The following is a 21434-nucleotide window of genomic DNA, read 5'->3' as shown; positions in this document are numbered from 1 at the left end:
TTCACAGCTGTTATAGTAACAGCTGACAGGGACAAGCATTCATGTTAGGAGAAACAGAAAATGCTCTGCCTCCAATTATAATTCCTCATGGTTTTTACATTTATATGTTCCTAATATTCTGCAATGTTACACAATGTGTTACCCTGTCTGGTGTTTACTGTTAATTATGAGAAATGGAAGGCAGTGACTACTGCTCTGAAATAATGCTTTCTTCTATACCATATCATTTCACAGCATGAGACTCTGTTTCTCTAACAATCCTGGTTCATTCTGCCATATTAGGACGAGTTTGTCAATTTGAAATCTGACACAACTGACAACTCAGAAAAGGAGAAAAAGATTCCATTGTGTTCTTGTGACTGTTAGCAGAACAGACGTGAACCTTTCCCAACTTCCCATGACCCCTCAGTAGTTAGAGGGAGTAAAGTCCATTTTTACACGCATGATTTAGAATATGGTTTCAAAGAGACCCTTAAGCTTCCCAAATAGAGGATATGTACAGAATGTACAGTTTACTGAAGAACTCAAAACTTCAGAGTTTTCCTAACACAAATTTCCTCACATCACTTCAACTGCAAGCCTAAAATGGTATAACCAATAGATTTACAAAGGTCTTAAGTATTAAATACACATTGTAAACAACTGGGGGATAGAAGCTACTGGAGAGCAGGCTTTCTAATATAAAGTTCAACAATGTCATCAGCTTCTCTTTATTTTCAAATTATTCAAAATTACTCAAGCTATTAGCAGAAAAAAACATTGGTCTTAAATACTATCAAGGTACATTCAGTTAAATCTAACTTGCATACTACCTTTCGAGTTTGCATTTTCTCTGTTCTCCTCCGAAAGGCAACATAAGGGTCATTGTTGGTAGAGCCATCTCTTTTCTCTTGTTTTATCTGAGGAATGAGGGATGGTCCCCTGCAGTTCTTACGTTTTCTTACCCAGTAGTCATATACAGCTTTAATAAGGTAATCATCTTCGTTTAGCAGCAGTTTTGCTTCCTGAAGTGTTACAAGCTAAATGAAAAATAAAAAATGTCATCAGCTACAATGCTTGAGGAAAAAATTAAACTATACCTACAGGAAAAAATGTGATCAGTCTAACAATTATGATCAGATATCATGATGGCAGAATACACAGTTCAATTCAATCTAACAACGACTTTATTAATAAGATTTATGAAAATTAGAAATTTGCCCTAAGAGGCAGTGAGTTCCACCACTTAAAATATTTAAGCGGCCTGGATTAATGATAAGACTACAACAGATTTATGACTCAGGTAAGTCTTGAACTGGAAGACATCCAAGGTCCTTCAAAATTCTGATATTCTGTGATTCCACACATTGGAGAATCTACTGGTTTTCAACAGTCTACTAGCTTGTTTCAGCGTTTTTGTTTTTCAACAGAAAGTAGAATTTACAGCTGGTTTCTTTTTACCTCCCTCCAAAATAAATGATGAATACTCTCTAATATATTGCAACTAAATATACGCATGCCTCCTTTGAAATTGTAAAGAACAAAGTTAGCACGTTTCCAGAAGTTTCAACACTAGGCAAATCTTGAATTTCTTGTACCAACTACATATAAAAACAATTCCTCTAACAAAGCTGATTAAATATTAGAGAATCCTTGTTCTCAACACTCATTTTGCTAATGACACTGTCATGTCTGGGACAGTGGCATATAAGGGATCTATTTCTCCTCTATCAATGCAGCCAATATATGCTGATACATCTCAAAGTAAAGTTTGTAAAAATTTGCTTGTTTTCTTGCTCCTTGAGAAGATCGGAGAGGCTAATCAGCTTTAGAAAGATGGATTAGGGATTACATTTATGCATTTACAGTAAAGTTTAGAAAAAGATTATGGAGTGTTAGGGCTGTGAACCCTTACTGAAGTGATGTTATCACAATCTTTTTACTTTTATCATTTTAGAGATGAAGATTCATTTTCAAGACAAACTGAGATATCTCCCAAAAAACTTGGAAATGAGGGGAAAACTTTTATCACTGAAATTTTAAGATCAACATACTAATTGATTTGCAGGTTGTATGAATTCATTTGAAGAAAGCATGAGTTACCAAATAAATTTTTGCTATGATCTGATTTCTCATATTGGTATAACTTCATGGAATAAATGTAATGATCATTTGGACTTCCAGTCCTATGATGGTGACTACAAGGGCTAATTAGTTGTTTCTTATTATAATACAGCTGCCAAGATGGTATGACCACAGGAAGAGAATACACCAATGATATTAACACAAGTATTCTAGTCCATGTGACAATAACATTTAGTGCAGTAAAATTATAAGTGGCCATTCTTTTGATTATTCAAAGCCTCAGTGGAGTCCACTTAACTGCATCTGAGAGGCTGAGTAACTTGGTCTTTTAAGTGGAGAGCCGGAGCCTGAAACATTAGACCAAACCATAAGAACCAGTATTTCCAAACATCATCTTTTAAGTAGACACTCTCCCACTGTTAGCTGAAGTTCTCTGGAGTGGAGATGTTCACCTCCGAAGTCTACAAGGATGGTGGCAGAATAAGGATAGAACTTTCTGGATCTAACAAAATTCTACCACATACTTAAAGCTTCATAGCATAACTGGTAGTTCTCCTGTGCTCTGGGGACTAAAGGGAAACAATGCTGTGATATGCTACACGTGCTTCAGCTGTTTGGTCATTCTGTTTCTGATAAAATTTTAAAACCTTTACTAATTAAATCAAGAACTTAATCTAACCTTAGAATGCGGAGGAAAGATAATCTCTTTCCTTCAATCAGCAGAGCAGAGGTGAGTTTCTTATATAACAACATTATCAAAATAATACTGCTTCCTATATTCCTTCAGGAGGTGTCAGGAGATTGAAACACTGCCTCAGATTTTCTCCTCTGGTGCTTCTTATTCCTGCTAGAAATGTCCTTCTGCCTGGTGGTTAAGTACCCTCTTTATATCTGAGGTAACAAGAATTCAATACACAGTTTAAACATCCTGACATTACTTTCCTGTGTTAGCTGTATTTTCTCAGTCAACTGCTGTTTTTATATTGTTAAACGGCCAATATTTTATTTTATTGGGTAATTTTGGTTTTACTCATTCTGTAAAAATTATCTTTAGCTATTCTAGGACAACTAGTATCAGTGCCTCTCTACTATCATGGTAACAGCATCAATTTGAGTGGGCAAGAACTATTTGCAGAAAAGGTAGTCACAGATTATGTTACACTATTAAAAATCCACAAAAATCAGAATCCTACTACTTCTATATCCTAAGAAAAAAGTTCTGCCATTTAGCACTTCATCTACTAGAAAGCAGTGGAAACTTGTATCGGAATGGCTAAAAAGTGCCTTTGGTTTTTAAGTAAAATAAAAGACATGTTTTTCATTTTCACCAAGAACTTTATTGAACAACGTATTCACCCTCTTATTCCACTACCTTCTACCATTTTTCAGGCAACTTCATAATTCCATCTTCCCAAAACTTTCTTTGTGAGCAAAGAATTGTTCCAGGTGCCTTTTACAGTATTCCAGGAATTGAAATTTTTTCCTTTAAGAGAATTTTGTAAAGACAGAAAAAAATGGAAATCCGAAGGTGCAATATCTGGTGAATACGGCGGATGAATCAGAACTTCCCAGCCAAGCTGTTAACAGTTTTTGCCTGTTCATCAAAGAAACATGCGGTCTTGCATTATTCTGATGGAAGGTTATGCATAATTCTGGACGCTTTTCATCGAGTGCTGCTTTCATTTGGTCTAAATGAGAGCAGTACTTGTTGGAATTAATCGTTTGGCTTTCCAGAAGGAGCTCATAATAGAGGACTCCCTTCCAATCTCACCATATACAAAACATCACCTTCTTTGGATGAAGACCGGCCTTTGGTATGGTTGGTGGTGGTTCCTTTCGCTTGCCCCATGATCTCTTCTGTTCCACATTATTTTACAGTATCCACCTTTCATCACCCATCACAATTTGTTTAAAAAATGTAACACTGGGACTCACCTGGTGTCACAGTGGTTAAGAATCCACCTGCCAACACAGGGGACATGGGTTCAATTCCTAGTCCGGGAAGATCCCACATGTCTCGGAGCAACTAAGCCCATGTTCCACAACTACTGAGCCTGAGCTCTGGAGCTCGCGAGCCACAACTATTGAGCCCTTGTGCTGCAACTACTGAAGCCTGCTCACCTAGAGCCTGTGCTCCACAACAAGAGAAGCCACTACAGTGAGAAGCCTGTGCACTGTAACAAAGAGTAGCCCCTGCTCGCAGAGAACAGGGAAAAGAGCCTGTGCGCAGCAACGAAGATCCGATGCAGCCAAAAAATAAAAAATTAAACAAAAAACCAGAACATCTTCATTACATTTAAGTAGAGAATCGCATGTGGAAATATGGTCAAGAATGGTTTCTTTGCTCAATTTATGTGGAATCCAAACATCAAAGTAATGAACTAAGCTGGCACAAATGATTTTCAATGCTTGATTTGAATATTTTGAGTATGTCGGCTATCTCCCGCATGGGAGAACGTTGACTGTTCTCAATTAGCGCCTCCAACTGATCACTATCAACTTCAACTGGTCTACCCGACCCCGGAGCATCATCCAGCGAGAAATCTCCAGCATGAAACTTTGCAAACCACTTCTGACGCGCTCAATCAGTCACAGCACCTTTCCCATATACTTCACAAACCTTTTTTTGCATTTCTACCTTTCTTGAAACAATAAGCATAATATGCTGAAAATGGTGCTTTTTTTCTTCCATCTTCAATATTAAAAGGGCTACACAAAAATTCACACATTTTGATAAATCTTTTTTTAAATGCACGCTGATATGACAGCTGTCACATACAATCTAACAAAATTGTTTTGAATGAAGTTAAAGACAATTAAGTGCAACTAGAGGCATCTTACAGTAAAAAATGAACAAATCTTTTGGCCAATGCAATATTTAACTGGCAAAGGGGTCTGTGATAAATATGTTATTTCCAAGACAGCTCTGACTTACTTGATTTACTTACTTTGGGGGCTTAGGGATGGGAGATAAAAATTATTCTTCTAGACTGCAACTAACTCCATGAGGACAATGATCATTTAGTTTGCTTATATACAAAATTCAAGGCCTAGCAATTTCAATAAATGCACAAATTTAATACAGGAATGAATAAATTACATGTAAAAATTAACACTTTTACATGTAAAATAGCCAATTAAGCAGTAAGTAGTTAACAGTAACTACTATCAGCCCATCATTTGTGCTATAGGTTGTGGGGAAGATAACAAAAAAACTTTAAGACAAATCCAGTACCTAAAGAAACTTACAATATGGGAATTAAGGTAAGACAAACATAAATTAAACAATAAGAGAACAATGTAAGAACTTTGGAACAGAGTATTAGTGCAGTAAGATAGAGGACAGAGTCACAAAAAAACTCTGTCTGAGAGTGCCTGTGTCAGCAGCTTAAGGTACAAAAATAAATTCTGAGGACAGATACCAAAGGAAATAGCAACAAGTAAGAGGGAGATGGAGCAATGGAAGAAGAAATGAAAGAAGAAGAAGCAGGAAAGGTGGAGGTCAACAACATCCAATACTACAGAGATATTAATAGGACCCTTAATATTTAGCAGACTTAAATTTAGTCTCTTTTAGCAGACTAAAAAGAGGCTCCTGGATGACAATTAGGAAGCCATCAGTGACCTTAAACAGTGCAATATCAGTAAACTAAAATGGAGTAAAAGGTAAACAATATGGCGTATCTTTTGAAAATTTAACTGTTAAAAAAAAAAAAAGAAAAGGAGACATAGGGTAGTAGTTTACTGAGAAAGGCAGGCTCAAATGAAAGGGCTCTTTTGGAAATAAGGACCCTTGACACATTTTTGGGTAAAAAGGAAAATATTGAAGAAATGAGAGAAGAGATCACTGAAGATAAAATATTCAAGGAATATACAGGTGGCACAAGGAAGAGTTAGAAATTTAGGGACTAAAGGAAAGGGATTTTAAAAGCCCACAAGATCCTGAGTTTTGGAGTCACCAGAGAGAGAATGAATACAGTATAGGATCATTTGGAGTTAAGAGAGTATGTTATTTTGGAAAGGTTAAACTAGAGAGGTCTGTGGACCATTTAGATGGAGATGCCAAAAGGCAGCTCAAAAAGAAAATCCTGGGGCTTGAGAAAGAGGCCAAGGCTAAAGGCATATGTATTATTATACCCACAAAAATGCTCAATGAGGTGATATTACCCCCAAAATAATCAGGATAAGAATACCAAGAACAGAATTTCAAGAAACACTGATGTTTGCAGGAGTTGAATGAAAGGGACTCAGTAAAAGAAAATTAGAAGGAATGGTCATAAAAAAAAAAAGCATAAGAAAACCAAAAGGGAATGAACTGTATTTAAAGACCAAAGGTGATGACACTTTGAAGAAATAAGGACAGCTCAAATAAGACAAAAGGATGCGGACTGAAAATAATCACAGACTTTGGCAACAGGAGTTTTCAATAATGACTTCATTGTAATAGTCTCCACAGAATAATGCCAGCAGAAGCTTTTGCCTCAGTCCATCTTCTGTGTCTTTCTCTACCAACTTAATAAATATTGTTTTAACCACGAACCTGATTCCTTGCCCTGGGATCTGGTACTATCCTAGCCCCCAAAAAGGGAAAATAAAGAAATCCATGAATCCCAATATCAGACACTTGGAATGAAGGCAGCCTTTTGCTATCTTTAATCCTTGGTTCTATTAATCAGACTGTTTTCGTGTTCCTATGACAAAGTCCTCATACCTTCCTCTCCTCTGCAGAAAGCAGATGCTCTGAGAACCTAGCCAGTTGTTTTCAAGCACGGAAGTTTGCTGCTGAGCAAAGAGAACTAAAATAGGATGACGTTGATTATAGTGGATAGTTAACTGTATTGTTTACATGCTTTTTGTTTATCCTGCACCCACTCAGATGGTACGCTCCACAAGGGCAGAACTTCTGTCACTTGTTTTGTTCACCTGAGCACTAAAATAAATAATGCCATCATGAGAATTTCTGAGCAATCATGGAAAACAGTAGAAATATCAAAAGTCTGATCAAGCCTAGAATTGCTAGGAAAATTTACACATAAAGAAGAAAAACTGAAACTATATCTGATGCCAGTGATCCAAATCCTAGGAAAACTATAAACACTAATTATAATGAGTATCAATTCAATAATTAAAACAAATTTCCAATTAAAAAAGAAAATCTCTCAAAAAACGAATTACTTTGAATTTTTACAAAATTCAGTTTTAATGCACTTTTTTCTTTTTGGATGGTACACTAGATATTATTTTCCATCAAAATGGGGTGGGGGGAGACTGGTAGAAAGGCTAAGTATGCAGCAAAGTCATTTTACAATGGGAAAGTCTGGGAAATGTTCTGAAGAGTTGGTAATGCCTCAGGGATTTAAAGGACTTACTTGGAAGTTGGGGGAAAAACAATGAATCTGTATAGGTAAACAAGTGAAAAGTTTTAACAGTCTATAGTGTAAAAAGCTTATTTATTTATATTGGTAACTTCTTACTACAGTATATTAATATACCACAACAATTATTTTTTAAAAGTTTTGTTTCTTAAATCTAATTGTAATATAAACATATTCTTGTTATAGTAAACTTGGAAACATAGAAAAATAGAATAAAGAACATAAAATCACCAATAATCCAAGTACCTAAATATAACCATTGTTTGCATTTTGTTGTGCATTCTTATTCTTCTATGCACATGCAGAAATGCTTTAAACAAAGCTTAGAGTTTTCCACTTTAACAATTCTGTGTCCTGTCTTTGAAATCTCACATTATATAATGAGTAACTTCCTGTGGCACCAGATACTCTTCAAAATAATGATTTTTAACAGCTGTATATTTCACCCTACAGACAACTTATAAGTTATTCTGAACATCCCTGTTCAGAAATCTTTGACATCTTCACTAATTATTTTTCTTGGGAATGATTCCTAGAGGTAGGACCACTAAATCAAAAAGTATTAAACATTTTAAGGTTCTTGACATATGCTGCCTAACAGCTTCCCAAAAGGAACATACCATTTTAAATTCTCTATACTATGTACAGAATGTCCCACTAAAGAAAATTCTTTATTACTTTGTAAATAATTTTTCTTTCACTTAAAATTTTAAATAATATATAAGTAAAACTAAAATACATTTTAAATGATAAGAGTACCTTAATATAAATCTGAGCAACTGAATTGGTATGAGATGTCTACGTAAGATACCCAACCTAGCAAATTTAATTACTGAAGCACCAAAAAGACAGCTCTATGAAAAGGATCAAGGAGATATTACAACGATGTAACTAGTATTACTTTCATACCCAAATAAGAAAAAAGTCAGAACTATACTCTTCATACTCCTATTCAAAGAAAGTAAGCTTAAGTATTCCTTGAACTGTCAAGGAGTATTGTAAATGGAAATTCTAGTATCTCAGAAATTCAAGAGGCAGTAAAGTGTAATATACTCAGGTCTAAAGAAAAGGCAAAATAAAGCTGCTAATTAGGTTAACTGTTAAGACAAGAGATATTTTTACAAGGTACAGTACCTGATTAGAACTGGCTTTTTCAAGTCTGTCAATCATAATTTCAAATTGCAAAGGCTTAATTTCCATCTTTCTGTTAAGTCTATTTAATAAGGTCTCATCTTCTGAATCCATATCATAATCTGGTTGTTCGTTGTCTAGATTAAAGGCTAGAAAAGAAAAAAAAATCCTTCAAACTCAGGAAAAATTATAGAGTTATACAGTGTTTATACTTGACCACAGAATACTCCCAAAGAGTGAAGCATTGACCAAAGAGGAGTCCAGGAGCAGACATCAAAAAATTGGTTTTAGAGACTCAGTTGAAGAAAAAATAAATTTTAATTCACATATGATTTAAAGTTTAATAAAACAGTAAAAACAGCAACTAGAATTTTTTACTTTAAAAATAAAGGGTCACAAATACATATATTAAAATACAAAGTAGCAATTATAAAAAAAGATGGTATTTATTCTCATGGTAGTTTGGTAGCATAACGAGAAACTACAGAACAAAATTAACAATCCAGAAATAAAAAGTACAAAATATACAGGAATGTTTGCAAGGGAGAAACAGAGACACAGATGTAGAGAACAAACATGTGGACAGCAAGTGGGGAAAGTGGGGGGGGGTTGGGGGGTGGGGGTGGGATGAATTGGGAGATTGGGATTGCCATATATACATTACTAATAAGAAAAAAAATCAAATTGTACACTCTAAATATAGGCAGTTTATTGTATGTCAATTGTATCTCAATAAAAGTTCTTAAAGGAAAACAAAAAAACAATATACAGGAATGACATTTCATATCACTAGAGATAAAACAGATTAAAAAAAGAAAGAAGAGGTGCTGACCTGACAGACTAGTTTTCTTTAAAAAAAAAAAAATTAACATTTGCAACATTATAAATGGACCTGAGGTCATTATGCTAAATGAAATAAGTCAGAGAAAGACAAATAATGTCTGCTCTCACTTGTATGTGGAACCTAAAAAAACAACCCAAACTCATAGAAAGAGATCAGACTTGTGGTTACAAGAAGCAGAGGGTGGGAGGAGGGGGAAATAGAGGAAGGTGGAGGAGGAGGAGGAGTATGAAAGATAAGCAAAAATTGCTAGGAAAGTATAATTTTCAAAATTTCACTCTTTTGGGGTACAGTTTCTTCTCTTGGTATCTCTCAGGCTTTATCACCCATTAACAAAGAGAACAACTGATACGGCAGTTGAAATATTCTTAGGGATGTGCGCTAACAGCAAGAAACCTGCTGTTTAAAAGGAATCATCTTTTTAAGGATTGTCTAGCTCTGAGAAGTTGAGTTCTGAATTTGGCCAGAAACTTATTTCTGGGCCCCTGAAGTCAACTGCTTTTTTTTTTTTTTTTTTAATGAACTGACAAAAATCACCATGAAGTACTCACTAATATTTAGAATGGACCACTATAATTTGATTTATATTAATACTATAAAAAGTACAGACATTTCCGTTATAACACAATGAGTTCCTCAAAAAATAAATCCTCTATATGCAAAATTATACACCAAAAATAACAGGCTTATGTAAAATCTAGGTAACTTTGTTATCAGAGTCCAAACAAACCATAAACGTTACATTAGATGGCCACGTAAGGCATTCAGAATAGCTGGCTACTACTTCAAGGGATACTAAAAATGCACAAAAATAACAGAATGGAATTCCTGGCTTGTGGATACTGAGACAACACAGACTGTAAGGGAACTCGGCACGCTGGGGCTCCAGGAGGAAATGCAACCTGCCGCTATCTGAGAGCTGTGCAAGGCTGGGGGTATTCCTTTCTGGGAAAGGAACCTTAGGTGCAGGCACTCATTTTTAAATTTTTTAATGTAGAGTTGAAAGGGCTCTTTACATGTCGAGCAGCTAAGGTAAAGCCTTTGCTCCTTTCTACTGAAGATTTTCATCCTTCTGTTGCTATTCTAGCCCCCTTTGGTAAGGAAAAATCATAAAGATCCTGGACAACGTCCATGTAGTACTGACCCCATTACCCCTTTTACTGATTGTTGTTGAGCTAACTGGTATCATAAACACTTGTGCAGAATAGTCTGTACAGCAAACCTGTATTACTAAGGACAAAAGTAGAAATTTTATCTAGATAACCTGTCCTGATATTATTTTTCTTATAAAATCCTAAATGATACAAATTCCCTATGTCATAACTTTTTGTAATTAATGAGATATTGTTTATAAATTTACCAACTGATAAATGAGAGAAATGTATATAAAAATATTTCACAGGCAATCACATACACAATTATATAAGCATCTATGTTACTATTTACGTCCAATTTGCATTCAAAGGGCTCTTTATTTGGATGGGGGTGCCAAGAGAAAGTTTATTTTATTTTTTTAATGTGGTAAAATACAAGTAGCATAAAATTTATTATCTTAACCACTTTTAGGTGTACAGCTTAGTGATACTGAGTACACTCACAATGCTGTGCAACCATCACCACTATTCACCTCTAGAAGCACCAGAAGGAAATTAGAACTTCCTACTACCATTTCTTGCTTATGCTGCCAAAAATATGAAGACTTAGTACTGTCTAGAAATAATACCTATCTCCTACATGTATCACGGAAACAGGTTACAGAGTGAATCAAAAGATGTTCGTAAAACATATAAAATCCTGGTTTAGCATTAATTCAATTTATTAAATGCTTACTTAATGGGTCAGAAGAGATGACTTCCTGTCTGTAGTTCCTCATTTTGAGTATGACAGTATTGACTTATACTTGTAAACACTCCTGTATAGGAAAATAACTTTCTATCTCTGAAGGTTTTCTTCCCAAACACACATACCTGGTGGTCACTGGGCTTAGAACACTGTGTGTGTGTGTGTGTGTGTGTGTGTGTGTGTGTGTGTGTGTGTGTGTGTGTGTGTGTGTGTGTGTGTGTGTGTGTGTGTGTTTTAAAAAATCATTACTGGACTTCCCTGGTGGCACAGTAGTTAAAAATCCGTCTGCCAATGCAGGGGACACGGGTTCAAGCTCTCGTCCGGGAAGATCCCACATGCCACAGAGCAACTAAGCCCTGCACCACAACTACTGAGCCTATGTGCTGTAACTACTGAAGCCCACGCACCTAGAGCCTGTGTTCCACAACGAGACGCCACCACAATGAGAAGCTGGTGCACTGAAAGGAAGAGTAGCCCCCGCTCCCCGCAACTAGAGAAAGCCTGCGTGCAGCAACGAAGACCCCACACAACCAATAAATAAATAAACATATTTTTTTAAAAAAAATCATTATTTATTTCTCCTGCAGCACGTCCCAAGTCTCACACATATCTGGTTAGTTCCAGAACTATTCAACTCCAGAATTGGTCCAGCAACACAGCTGCCAGCAGCCGAGCCTAGGAAGTGTCAGAGACCTGCCAAGGTGTTACAGGGCACGGGCTATGTCCAGAGATGGAAGTGTGGAAAGCAGTCCTCCCAGTATCACTCAGCTCCACGTTTATCAAGCACCTGGCTCAGGAGAAGGTTAGAACATTGTTTGTTCGTCTTAACAAAGTATTATACTATATCCTTTGAATTATATGACCTATCACAGTTTACATCTTTTTTGTCCTCTGATTTAGAGGAGCGGTATGGCTATATGTCATGCTTCTTTTGGATACTTGCAATAAAGAGGTTAACTTGGGTACATATTTATGAATTTTTGTTCTCTGGAAGGGACTTGCACCACTGATGGCTATTGTGTGCTACTGATGAGAAGGATTCAATTTCCATTCCCAATTAGTAAACCCTTTTAAAACAAGCCTGGCAATATCCCTCATGTTCTTCTTTTCCTACCAGGTCCCAGGCAAAATGGCTCTAGGAAATAAAGAGGAAAAAAGGCCATTCTGCCACCAGAGAATACACCACCAATATTCACAAATACATCCATGGAACATGTACCTCATATACCGAGAAATCTGAAACTCACCGTGAAGGAGATGGAAACACCTCGTGTATACTGCTAACAGGCTTGACAAAGCTGTCTGGACCAGAAGATTAGGAATGCACCCTACCATATACAGGCATGTTTATTCAGAAAACATCATTAATATGAAGATTTGCTAAAGCTCTATACTCTGGTCACCTGTGTACATATCCTCACTTTCAACAACTTGCAGAGGGACAGGAGAGCAATTTACAAATCTGAAGACCAGAGGCTTTGCACTTCTTCTTTCCACACAGGATAAAGTAATGGGCATCTTGTAAAACAACAGGTAAACTAAGCTCCTCTGTGTGGTTTACAATGCATCTAATAATAAGCTGGTCTGCACCAAGACCCTACTGAGAAACTGCACTGTGCTCATCAACAGCACACAATACCCAGCAAAGGCTCAAGTTCCACTACGTACTGTCCTTGAGGCACAAAGAGCAAAGCTGACTCCTAAGAAGAAAATTTAAACAAAAGCAGTCAAAAAATTTAAAACAAATATGATTAAGAATGAAAATTTCTGAAGGAGTTCCTCCTCCAAAGCAGAGAAAGGTTCTTGAGAGCACTGCTTCAAGATCTGGCCAATGTGGTCAAGTGGCTCTTTATGTGCTGAAGAGCAAGAAACTGGAGTTCCATCTAAGGAAGACTGAGGCCCATAGAGGCAGACACTTCTCCCTCCCATCTTCAAAAACAAACACACAAACAAAAAAAGCAAACAAAACCCCAACAGACAGTTACTATGATAAAAACTAATTGTTTAAAATCACAATAAAGTTACAAAGCAAGGAGAAAAAAAGGGCTGTCAAATCCAGCTTGGATACTTTCAGTGAAGGGGCAGACAGATGTACTGTTTGACAGCTGCTTCTTACACTGAGTTAGTATTTGTCTTGCATATTTCTTCTTTTATACCTCTAACAATTATGTTTACTTTCATATTAAAGAAGGAAGTTTTCACCTAAAAATTCACTCATCCACACATTTTTTTTCTCCAATTTGAAACAGCAACAAACCATAAGCAATACTCTGAGATTTAAAAGATTCACATGTGGATAAAGTGATATAAACAAGAGAATGGCAATTCCTGATTAAAAATTTTTTTTATTATCAAAATTACTCCATTTTTATTATGGAATATTTTTTTACCTAAAGCTGCTTGTCTTCTGAACTGCAATCAAAGAAGAGGCTGCAGACACTAAAGGCCACGAGAATGGAGACAATATTTATTACTATGCTTTCATATTCCTTTCGAGTTTATTTTCTCTGCAGTTCAATATATATTATTGAGGGTCTACAATGTGCTAGGTTCTAACAACAAAATGGAAGAATGAGGATACTCAGATTGTTTCCTGAGTCTCAAAAATTTTTTTTAAATCTATGTGCAACTTGTCAAGAGGAAAACTAGAATAAACAAAGATATGCTGGGAGATCCAGACTCCAATTAGCTTTACACAAATCATACAGCAGTTACTCTTCTCTAGTAAACAGAGGGTAAAAATCTTAAAAAGTAATAGTTCCTAAGGGGAGTTGCAGGCCAGAACCCAGAACCCACATAATTCCCTTCCCTTGTGCTGGGGGAAAAACAACAGGCGTGGAGGAAAATTACATAACTAAAAATGGTTACTCAAGCAATATTTAATAAAGTAAAAATCTCAGTGCCATAAAATAAATTTTGATAATTTTCATTTTTAGAAAGTTTTTTTCTTATTTCTGGAATTTATTTTGAATTTTCTCTTCCTATTCCTCCCACCTTTTCTCTTTCTAGTACACTATGACCACCAGGATCATATTAAAAAGCAGGACAAAACAGAAAAGCTTACAAATAATAAAAAGTTATATAATCTAGAGCTGGAAATGTCTTCTCTCACTGACCAGAAAACTGAGGTTAGGAACTTTGCTGAGTTGAGCACAGGTTTCAGGGTCTTGATTCATAGAGCTCAATGCTTCTCCCACTACATCACACATATGCTAAATTAAACCCTTCTAATCTTAATAGCAGTAATAAAAAGTTCTTTGACTGTCAAAGGGAGATAAAATTAAGAGTTTTTGTTCAGCCATAGACTTAAATTCTTAAGATAATAAATTACATACATTTAATAACCAAAAATAAAAAGATTAATCTACAAATAAAATAAATGCCAGTTGACTACAGTGCATGTAATACAAGTTATTGTGAACCCAGTGCACTAGGCATTCAAGGATTTGTTAAAAACAAACATTAAACGTTAAAACGAGAACAAACTCTAAGACTTTCTCATTTAAAGTTATTTTACATCAAGAAAATTTCTAGGGGACTTCCCTGGTGGTCCAGTGGGTAAGACTCTGCACTCCCAATGCAGGAAGAGGGGCCAGGTTCATCTCTGGTCAGGGAACTAGATCCTGCATGCTGCAACTAAAAAGATCCCGCATGCTGCAAATAAGACCCGGTGCAGCCAAAATAAAAAATAAGTAAATAAATGAATTAAAAAAATTTTTTTTAAAAAGAGAAAATTTCCAACATTTACCTAGGAATTATCAATTTTTTTAAAATGTAGCTCCTTCTTTCATGCATCTTCAAATTTCCTAAATGCTTACATCTGGACACTATTTGCCAATATCCAATCCCTTTGATGCAAGCAACAAAATTAAGACAGAGGCACTAGTGTACCTTGTTTTGTAAATGTTCTTCTTTGAAAGTATTAACAATAACACTTATAAGAGTGTCATTCACTTAAAAACTCTCTGATCTCTCGTCTTCCAGCTCTGCAATTCCTTTCTTATACAACTTTCCAAAATTATGTTTATTAATCCATTGAACACAATAACAACAAACACTGACTGTACTATATGTATAACAGGCTACTTCTAAATTAAGATAGATAGTAATTTCATAAGGCATAGAGAAACTGGCAAAAGGTAATTCCAGACAGAGGCAGTAGCAGGAACAAAGACAGAAAATATGTTTAACTGCAAAAGATATAAATTATCAATAATGAGTTTGGATAGGAGGCTATATGATTCCAATACACCTTCAAACACTAGGACAAAAATTCAAAACCATATGTCCATGGAAGTTGTAGGCACATGTATAAAATGCATGTATTATATTTAAAAAGTCTAGTTGACTAGTTTTACAAGTCTAGCATCAGCAATGCTATTGTGTATCTAAATCTCAGTTAAGGCAGAAATAGAGACACAGATGTAGGGAACAAACATATGGACACCAAGGGAGGAAAGCAGGGGGCGCAGGGGGGATGAATTGGGAGATTGGGATTGCCATATATACATTACTAATAAGAAAAAAAATCAAATTGTACACTTTAAATATATGCATTTATGGTATGTCAACTATAAAAGAAAAACTCAGTTAAATGGAACCCAGTATACACTAAAGTGGGCTCTGACCAGGTAGATCTATGAACTAGGAAGTAGCTGGAATAAAACACCTCCCTAAAATCGCATACACTTAACCCTAAGAAGTCCAGGGATCTGACAAAGGCTCATAAGCCTCTCCTTGACATAAGTATCATCAAAGCCTTTAAAAGTGTTTCTCAAACTTAAGCATTCACCAGAATCATCTCACTGAATCAAATATTGTTGAGCTTGATCACCAGTTCTGATCCAGTAGCTCTGGAGTGGGGTTTGTGAATTTGCATTTCTAACAAGTTCCCAAGTGATGCTGACAACATTTTGAAAACCTCTAACCTAAATGCAAGTCTTTGCTCCTAAAAGATTTATTATTATAAACTTTACTTATGCCTAATGTGAAATACGGTGAACTTTTAAAATTCGCATATCATTGAGATCCTCAGGCTTCAAATAACTTTGAAAGATAGTTAATGACAAGCTAGTATATCTCAAAGTTCAGAAGCAACCCAAGCACCATCTCCTCCTCTGCTTGGAGCTCTCCAAGGTTCTGATAGCCTCCAAACCTAGCAGTTCTAAACGTTGTACCAAGAGATCATATGAATTTTGATAAAGTCAGAACTCTTGACTTTGATTCTCCAAGTTTTCCTACTGTTATAAGACTTGACCAGAGACCTTACTTAACACTTTCTTCCCAATGTACAAAAAAAGAAACTGAAGTGCAGAAGAGTCCAAGATCATTTTCTGCAAGATTACATAGTGATCCAAGTCCATCTACCATCTATTTTATTCTAAAAAGAGTTCCAGATTTATTCTACACTCAGGATTATTCTTGTAGTCTTTCTGCTGACTAGCCAACAAACTACATTCCTCTCCCACTTTGAAGAATTCACATTTTATATAAACAACAAGTATTACCGGTCAAAATTAGTAGCAATGACAATAACCATGGGAACCACAGACCATGAGAATGGGTAAGTGGATACTCTGAATTTTTCAGGCAGAGATTTTCATCATTAGATAAGGGAAAGAGCCTAATATGATATTAGACAGGACCTAGGAGACGTGATAGTGATTTTTTAAAAAAAAGTCAGGTGTATAAAAATAATGACCTTTTGACTCTGCAACAATTTATGCTTTTTCTTAGTCTTCTCTTCTCTCCTCCTTCAGATTCTTCCTCATTTGTTTTCTAACCACTCAGGAGACAACTGGGCAAGTAACGGTCCAGGACATAAAAATGCTAATGAATCCTAAATATACGAAAAGACCCTCAACCTCATTCATTATAAGAAATCCAAATTAAAACAATACTGAGAAATCAGAGTAAGTCTGGGTTTTAGATAATAATAATAATGTACCAATATGGTTCCCTAGATTTGACATAGGTGTCACAATAATGCATGGTGATAATATTAGATGAAACAAACTGGATGAGAGGTATACAGGAACACTCTGTACTACCTTCACAACTTTCCTGTAAATCTAATTTTTTTCCAAAATCAAAAGTTTCTTAAAAAAAAAAAAAAAAAAAACTACACTGAGGTGTATCATCTCTTACATACCAAACTGGCAAAAATTAAAAAATTCAAAAGCAGTCTTTTGACCAGGATATGGGGAAACAAGCTTTCTCATACACTGCTAGCAGACATACAAAATGGTATATAAGCCTTATAGAGGGCAATTTGACAACTTCCATAAGAAAAAGATATAATCGTACCTTTATGAAATTCTTTATATTCATAATTATTCACCGAAGCACTATTTGTAATAACAAAAGACTGGAGACAATCCAAGTTTCCTTCTATAGGAAACTGAGTAATAAACTGGCACATCCCGAACACAAAAGACTATTTATGCAGCAGTAAAATGAGAACACACTCTACAAGCTAATAAAGGATAATTTCCAGACTATACTCTTATATACACCACACACACAACATATGCTTAAAAGTACATATAGTGTGCTAATATTTGTGTAAGAAGGGGCATAAAGATATAATTTCCCATGTATGTGAATTTGTATACAGACTAATAAAAGTAGTTACTTAAAGGGAAGGTGACTGATGTAGAGGGTAGACAGGGATGAGCTTGTTTTTGTAGTGTATTTGTTATTATGGAATCTTATAAACGTATTATCTACTTAAAAATAAAATAAAATCATGTTACTTTGTGACTCTAAAAACAATTTTCTGTTTTAAGAAAACATTCTGGGTCAGTGATCCCTATTTACTGATATTCTCCCCCAGACTCTTCTGTCCAAACCTCTTACCTTTCTCATTCACTCTCCATCAATCTTTCAACAAGTATAGTAGGAGGGCAAAAAGCCTCACTCAGACATCTGAGTTCATGCAGTATCTTAGCTTAATCAGTACAAGCTAATTCTACAATTATAGATGAGTAAGAACACACATTCTATTAATATCTAATAGTGTAAAGTAACTAATAAATAAGTCACAGAAAGAGAATATATCTTTCCAGCCCACTAAATGGTTAGGAACTTTAGAAATTAAACAGCAGTATTCTTATAAGCAGACTTGTTTTAATGTTAGCAAAGTATTAAATGGACTAGAAAATAAACTCAGTATACAGAAGACATCAGAAAGATTTAAAATAGAAATCTTAATAGATCTGAAAAAATCCAAATATATAAACATGAATTAGAGAGCAATGAATAATTTCCTTCACAAAAGGAGACTCTTTAAAGATTTCACCAAATATTCTTTCCAAAAATCTGCCCTATGGTGGATATAAAATATCTCATTTTAAAATATATTTTACATTTCAAAACTTAATGCAATGACACAATAATCAAATCAGTGTGGTACTGCCATAAAGACAGACATACAGACCAAAGGAACAGAGAACCAAGAAACAAACCATCATATTTATGACTAAATGATCAAAAAGGCTGCCAACACTAAACAATGGAGATAGTCTCTTCAACAAATGGTGTTGGGGGACTTCCCTGGTGGTGCAGTGGTTAAGAATCCGCCTGCCAATGCAGGGGATATGGGTTCAATCCCTGGTCCGGGAAGATCCCACATGCTGCGGAGCAACTAAGCCCGTGAGCCACAACTACTGAGCCCGTATGCTGCAACTACTGAAGCCCATGCACTTAGAACCCATGTTCCACAACAAGAGAAGCCACCACACTGAGAAGCCTGTGCACCACAACGAAGTGTAGCCCCCAATGCCACAACTAGAAAAAGCCCACGTGCAGCAATGAAGACTCAACGCAGCCAAAAAATAAATAAACAAAAAACAAAACAAAAGGTGTTGGGAAAACTGGAAATCCACATGCAAAAGATGGAGATGGAGCCTTATCTTACATTACATACAAATATCAACTTGAAACTCCTAGAAGAAAACAAAAGGGGAAAACTTCATGACACTGGATTTGTCTACAATTTCTTGAATACGATACCAATAGCACAGGCTACAAAAGCAAAAAAAAGACAAATGGGACTGCATCAAACTTAAAAACTTCTGCACAGCAAAGAAGCATTCTAAAGAGTGAATATATGGAGTGGGAGAAAATACCTGCAAACCATTTATCTGACATGGGGTTAACAGCCAGAATATACAAAGAACCCCTAAAACTCAAGAACAAAAAACCAAATACAGTAAAACTTTGGATTGCAAGTAACTTGCTCTGTGAGTGTTTCGCAAGACTAGCAAAACATTTCTAATAAATTTTAACTTGATAAATGAGCGATGTCTTGCAATATGAGCAGTACGTGACGCCGAACGTCATGTGATCACAACTGAGCCAATGGAGCAGACCACCAATGAACTGATGGATCTGCACCATGAACAACAGCAACAGGTTATGGAGGAGATCTCGTCTGCAGAGGAGGAGGAGAAAAAGGTGGCGGAATCCTTCACTTCAAATGAGATTAGGGAGATGTGTAAAATGTGGGAAATAGTGCAAAATTTTGTAGAAACGCACCACCTGAATAAGGCTGTAGCAGTGCGAGCAATGAATCTGTTTAACGACAATGTGATGTCACATTTCCACGAAATCCTCAAAAGGAGGCAAAAGCAAATGTCATTGGATAGGTTCCTTGTTAAAGTTGCATGGAAAGAAAAAGATTCCCTTGAGCCAATAGACAGCAGTGATTCCGTTAGTGATAGTGAAAGTCATCCTGCACCATAACCACCCCCCATCTCCCTCACACCAGCACGAAGGTTTTAAAAGGTAAGTGCAGGTTAATTTGTTTATTTTTCTTTATATTTTGTATTTTCTTTATTATTTTGTATTATATTACTGTACTGTAATCACTTTTATATGAATATTTTGGGGTTGTGGAACGAATCATCTGAGTTTCCATTATTTCTTATGGGGAAATTCACTTTGATATACAAGTGTTTTGGATTACAAGCATATTTCTGGAACAAATTATGCTTGCAAAGTTTGATTGTAACCGATTTTAAAAATGGGCAAAGGATGTGCACAATTTGCCAAAGAAGATATACAAATAGCCAACAATATGAAAAGATGCTCAACATCACTAAATATTAGGGAAACACAAATCAAGACTACAATGACATGTTATCTTACCCTCATTAGGATGGCCACTATTGAAGTAAAACACACAAAAATTACACCTGGTGTGAAAGCAGAGAAACTGGAACCCTTGTGCACTTATAGGTGCTCCCACTGTGGAAAAATATGAAGGTTTCTCAAAAATTCAGAAGTAGAGCTACCATGTGATCCAGCAATCACACGTCTGTGCATATATTCAAAAGAACTGAAAATAGGATCTCAAAGAGATATGTGAATACCCATGTTCATTGCAATGTTATTTACAACAGCCAAGATATGGAAGCAACCTAAATGTCCATCAACAGATTAACAGATAAACTAAATGTGGTATATACAAGTACATAAAATGGAATATTATTCAGCCTTAACAAAGAAGGAAATCTCATATGGTACAGCATGGATGAGCCTTGAGGACATTGTGCTAAGTGAAATAAGACAGTCACAAAAAGACAAATACCACAGGATTCCACTTAAAGTAGACAAATTCATAAATACAAAAAGAATGGTGGTTGTCAGGTACTGGGGGGAGGGGTGTACCTGGGAACTATTCAGAGTTTCAGTCATACAAGATAAATAGTTTTAGAGACCTGTTGTACAATGACGTGCATATAGTTAGTAACACTGTAATGTATATGTAAAAAGTATTAATAGAGAGAATTTGTTATGATTTTTACCACAACAAAACAACAACAGCAAAACCCCATTTTAACCTGAATCAAATCCCAGGAAACAGGCAAATCCAAATTGAGGAACATTCTACAAAATAATTTGCTTGTACTCAAAAATGTCAGTGGCATGATGCACAAAAAGATTTAGGAATAGCCCAAAGAGACATGACGGCTGAATGCAGCATATCATCTGGAGTTTTCCTTCACTCTAAAGAATATTACTGGGGCAATTATTAAAATACAAATGGGGTGAACAGATTAGGTAACTGCATCATATCAGTGGCAATTACTGATTTTAATAACTGTGCTGTAGTTATGTAAGAAGCCCACATACCACAACGAAGAGCAGCCCCCACTCGCCACAACAGAGAAAGCTCG

At 35.8% G+C, this 21434-nt stretch overlaps 1 protein-coding gene across 2 annotated transcripts in view; it reads right to left on the bottom strand.

Annotated features, from left to right (window-relative positions):
* Positions 1–21434, bottom strand: part of EPC2 (enhancer of polycomb homolog 2) — a 110534-nt gene that overhangs the window by 28313 nt on the left and 60787 nt on the right. For both annotated transcript variants that reach the window (XM_057746275.1, XM_057746276.1), the window contains 2 exons: positions 8574–8719; positions 813–1019 (listed from right to left, as the gene is read on the bottom strand). In XM_057746275.1, the coding sequence (XP_057602258.1) occupies positions 813–1019; positions 8574–8719 (353 nt within the window). The remainder of the gene's footprint in view (positions 1–812; positions 1020–8573; positions 8720–21434) is intronic.

Source organism: Hippopotamus amphibius, chromosome 8 (genome assembly GCF_030028045.1).
Source record: "Hippopotamus amphibius kiboko isolate mHipAmp2 chromosome 8, mHipAmp2.hap2, whole genome shotgun sequence".
Classification (NCBI taxonomy): Eukaryota; Metazoa; Chordata; class Mammalia; order Artiodactyla; family Hippopotamidae; genus Hippopotamus; species Hippopotamus amphibius.
This window is presented reverse-complemented; position numbering and strand designations above follow the sequence as displayed.